Source organism: Nuphar pumila, chromosome 1 (genome assembly GCF_984573655.1).
Source record: "Nuphar pumila chromosome 1, dmNupPumi1.hap1.1, whole genome shotgun sequence".
Lineage (NCBI taxonomy): Eukaryota > Viridiplantae > Streptophyta > Magnoliopsida > Nymphaeales > Nymphaeaceae > Nuphar > Nuphar pumila.
Window position 1 is genome coordinate 29,641,471 of NC_143249.1, and position 5,046 is coordinate 29,646,516.

The 5,046-nt window shown below is 41.0% G+C and overlaps 1 protein-coding gene across 1 annotated transcript; it reads right to left on the bottom strand.

Moving 5' to 3' along the window:
- Window positions 1–2,950: 2,950 nt before the first annotated feature.
- Window positions 2,951–4,351, bottom strand: LOC149848541 (uncharacterized). Its single transcript, XM_090011803.1, has one exon. The coding sequence runs from the start codon at window positions 4,035–4,037 to the stop codon at window positions 3,267–3,269; it is 771 nt and encodes a 256-aa protein (XP_089867929.1). The 5' UTR covers window positions 4,038–4,351; the 3' UTR covers window positions 2,951–3,266.
- Between the last annotated feature and the right edge of the window lie 695 nt (window positions 4,352–5,046).

The window sequence follows — 5,046 nt, forward strand, 5'->3', positions numbered from 1 at the left end:
TCGTCATATTCAGCCCTACTAAGAGTTACACAATCATTGGAGGAATCTGCATCTGATTTAATCACTTGAGCCATAATATAAACTAATGGGCTTGATTCACAAAATGCAGGAGCAACCACACGCGCATACCCACAATCAACAACAAGCCTGACTGTATCAAGATTTGACTTCACCAATGAAATCTGAGAAACACGACCTTCGACTGTTCAGATCCAAACTCCAAATATAATTTTAAAGAAACTTGACTAAAGCCTTTCACCTCAACCAAGGATGACTATAGGCTGTAAATCAAGATCACACATCCAACACGACTTAGAGTGTGTTATCATCACACATACGCCTCTACTACAACCAGTAGCAGCACCCAACACACGACTTAAAGTGTGATACCACAGTGCCCAACACAGAATCCCACTTAAAAAAAAACATGGTTCTGCACAACACTTGTACTTATCAACATAGATAAAGGTATTCACGACAGCTGCGTATTTATCAACCAGCCAAAAGGAATTCACGACGAAAACTCCCAGCAATATAAATCACGACAGCCACACACAATCTGCTGCAACAACTATATATCTGACCAACACCTAGATGCAATTATAACACCAATAAATCTGATCAAATTTAAGAGACGCTGATCAGTTCTGGTTTTCCACACCGATCAACAACTTCAACACTAATAGGTCTGATTAGCTTTAAGAGATGCTGATCAGATCTAATTTTCCACATGATCGGTAACTTCAACACTAATAGGTCTGATCAGATTTAAGAGACGCTGGTCAAATCTGACTTTCCACACGATCGACAACTTCCATTGTCTTATTTAAAACACCCCCCACAAACACTTCCATCGACTTAACAGATCTGATTTAGATCACAAAGAGAAAGGCTGCGACACGCAGCATGAAACCCACAACCACGACAAGAAGTTTATAATCACCCAAAACTGAACACAGACTTGAATCATAAAAAAAACTGTGTCATTCACCCTCAGATCGATACCCAGATCTGAACACACACAATTAAAACTGTATCATACCTCACCAGATCGACTCCAAGCAGCAACTGCAATCTTGGTTTACATACCCGATAACTACGACGCAGAGATCACATGCTTGCATTCATCGACTGGCCTCCACTCCGATGTCGACAAAAAATCTATCCTCTACGACACACCAAGAACAAAGATGACGCCCAGATCTGCAACCTGCTTTGATACCATGTTACAGTTTGCGGCTAGGGTTTTCAAGTAAACAAGAGAGAGAGAGAGAGAGAAGAATAGAAATCGTTATTCAATTAGGGCTAATCTCTATATTAAATAGAGAGAGTCCAAAGAACAAAATTACACCCAGGTCCCTCATTAAAGAATAAGATTCAAATAACCTCTAGTTTGGAAAAACTTATTTACTAAAAACATTTTACTAAAAACATCTTAGTCTCAACAAGTAGTATCTATTAAACTGAGCGATAGTCAGTACATCCCACTGTCATTTCTTTTCCTTGTGAAAAGAATTAGCGATTAATAGATCTCCATAAGAATGCATACATCACAACTGTATGTCTGTAGAGCAATGTTCACCAGACCACAACTTAAATGCCATTGATTCCTTAATGGACATGAGGTTTAGGCTACGTTTGGGAGCCTTGCAGTGGGATGGAAACACTGTTTCAGTGTGTAGCCAAAATATGGTTTTTCCAATGTGAGATGTTGAGAGATCAAGTTGCCAAAAACATCCTCCCGTGAAAGGTGTTGAAATGTGATGTTGGGCCTACCAACACCAGTCCCAACACATTGTTTCAGCAACACCACTGCTCCCAAACAGCAAGGGAGTATAAGAGCATTGAAACTGTCTCTACACAACCGCCGATTCAAGGCTCCCAAACATAGCCTTATTGGAATTCACATTTAATAGGTACAACAACACAAGGACATGAAACCTTTGAATTTAATATCAGCTAAAATGCCTAAGAAAAATGTTAGTATTAACAAGAGGATGGAATTAATTAAATTTCAAACATCATCTGTGGCATAAAATTCTGACTATTTGAAACTGTGAGCGAGGATGAGAATGTAATGTTCAAAAAATACAAATTGATATTGCAATAGACTAAGGCCAAAAGATAACCTATAAAAATATAACATGGTTTGAATGGGAGATCGCTGCAAAGAACGTCTGTCATGCTACTTTACGTGGCATGCCTGGGAGCCTTATTGGACATGGTGGTGGAATGAATTCATTGGAGAAATGCAGCTCAAAAAGGATATTATTTTCACTAAACATGTGATTTCGACTAACACGGGATGCAAGCAAACATGCTCTAGATCTTTCTGTATAGTAGATCCAAGGTTATAAGATGACAGATGAATCTTTCAGGCTCTTCTGGTATCATTTCAAACATAAAGCGGTTATGAAAAGCATCATCCAATTTCAAATTGAAACGCCTCAGGATCAGCCAATTGGCTGTGGCTAGAGCATGAGTTGAAAATTTTAAAGGCAGGTATGCTTACTGTGAGAGAAAACATTCACAGAAAGGCACCTGAATAGATAATGTTTACAGCAGCAGTCTATGGAAAAGAACTGGGATTTTTTTACTCAACAGTCTCCATCTGCCTATATATTGTCTTATGGTCGATACAAGAACCTATCCAACAGCTCATATACCAACAACACCTAAAAGAAACCCTTAGTTCTTCGCCCTGAAATGCCAGCCTGATGGTCATGGTATCTCAAAGTAATCATACTATTTGAACTAATTCTTGACAAATAATAAGTTCCACTTCGCTATTCAAAGTTCAAACTGTAAAATTTTGCAAAAGTCATGCTGCATCGCCTTCTGCATCCGTTCAGTGCTTTTGATATGACATGAGAACAGAGAACATCTCAAGCTCATAATGCATAATCAGAAAATTAAACCCAATCAAGACAAAGAATTCGCAAATTAGATATTTCCTCAGGTAACCATCACTATCATATTAACTCTAAAAAAATGTGTAAATCAAAGAGCATTAAAAGAAATAATGTACACCTTCAGAATATAACAAAAAGAAAGAAAAAGATACAAAAACCAGCAATGTCATGAGACATCACAAATAACCCAGTAAATGTTTAAATCTACATGAAGGAAAAAAAATGTCCAATGAGACCAATGGAGAGAAGATTACAGAAACCATTCTAAGACGTTGCACCTATGGCACCTACCCAAACCGTGGGGGAAGAACCTTCTTTCAATTTGGTTGTTTCCTCTCCAAAACTCCAACCCAATCAGAATATAACCAACAGAGAAAAGAGCGAGAAAATCAAGAAGCAGGCGTAACCCACCAACCCCCGATGCTCATCTCCATAAGAAGCCAACTCCACCAAAAGCCCCGTGCAAACTCTCGTCGACCAGACGACGAAAACCGCGGCCATAACGTAGATGGCGACGCTCTGCTGCGGGACGAACAGAGAAGAGGCCGAGAATATCACCATGGGAAACATACAGTAACCCACCAAACTCAGGCATCGGTAGAGATCCAAATTGCCGTTTCGCCCAGCCAACATATTGAAGACAACATACAGAAACAGAGCAGCAACAGTGACCCACCCAAGAATAATCCCAAAATGCAACTTCCCGGAGAGCAATTGGAACAATCCGAAGGCCATGAGGAAGATGAAGGGGCCAGATAGATCATCATCCTCGTGCAGATTAGGGTTTACTCTGAAGGGGTTGAGGATCGAGAGCGATTTCTTCCAGATCAAGCGGGTATTGATCCCCAGTTCTTCGAGAAGCGGGAGCTCATCCTCGAAGGAATTCCCGATTCCGTGCCCGCCGAACACCGGCGCCGAGTAGGCGGCCAAAGAGCTCGAGGAAGACGCCGATCCGATGTCAAACGACATGAACGGGAGGCTAGGGTTAGGGTTAGGGCTTGGCTGCGCCGGGCGGATTGCCGGCTGAAAGGGAGGCGCCGTCGTGGGAAGCCGACGTTGCTGGGGTCCTCCGGTGGTGCCCGTCGGAAAAACAACCGGAGGGACGTTGAAGTCCTTCGACGACATGACGGAAGCGTCCGCCGGACTATTTTCCGGCGAGAATAGGAGTCTGTATCAAAGGCGCTTCAGATCTACGGTCGAGGAGAATTAGGGTTCCGTCCTCCCCATTTCTACCGGTCTAGGATTGGAGATTCTGAAGAGAACTACGGATTTTCCTGCCTCGTTCTTCCTTCAGATCTCCGTTTGAAGAATTTTGAAAATCCTTCGCTATTCCGACCCTTCTTTTCTTCTTGGCCTCGCGATTCCGCGTTTGGAGAAGTGACCGGAAAACGGAAACTTTCCAGGGTTTTCAAGTGACGCGACGCGGCCTCTTCAGCACCGGCTTTTTATTCTTAACAACTAAGAAAGCGTCGGTTTTGGATTCTTTGGAATTTGAGAAACGGCAAAAACACAATTTACTGAACGGCTGGTGACACAGATACGGTACGATTCGAAACACGATTTGAGTTCTTTTTTCTTGTAAAATGTTTGATCGAATCGATTCGATTTTTTTCTCTTCTTTTTTTTTTTTTTTTGTCAAGGAACCGATTTCCAAAACATTGCTAAGGGCCACTAGCGAATGCCGGGGATTTTGGTTAGTGTCTCCTATGCAAACAGACCGGATCTAGTATGGATATTTTATGATTTTGGTTGTTTCAACCTGATCCAGATCTGACCCATTTGCATCCTTAGTATCTTTTTGAACAGTTATCACCACCAACAAGTTTTTTTTGTCGATTTATAACTCGAAGAAACAGCACCCTACAATTGCTGAGCCTTTTTAATTTGATTGTGAAATGGTAGTTTCACATTCCATTTAACAACAAACTTGACGGTAGTAAACTTGTAGGCCTTTTTAATTAACCACAATAATTTTGAAGGGCATTTTTTAAATTTTCAAAAACATAAGTGCTTTTATGACTAATTCACAAACTTTAGGTGCCTTTTTGAAAATTTCCCTTAGTGAGCAGAGAAAAATATAGTTAATAAGGATAAAACTAGGGTTGATAAATGAGCCGAACGAGTTTAGCCAATC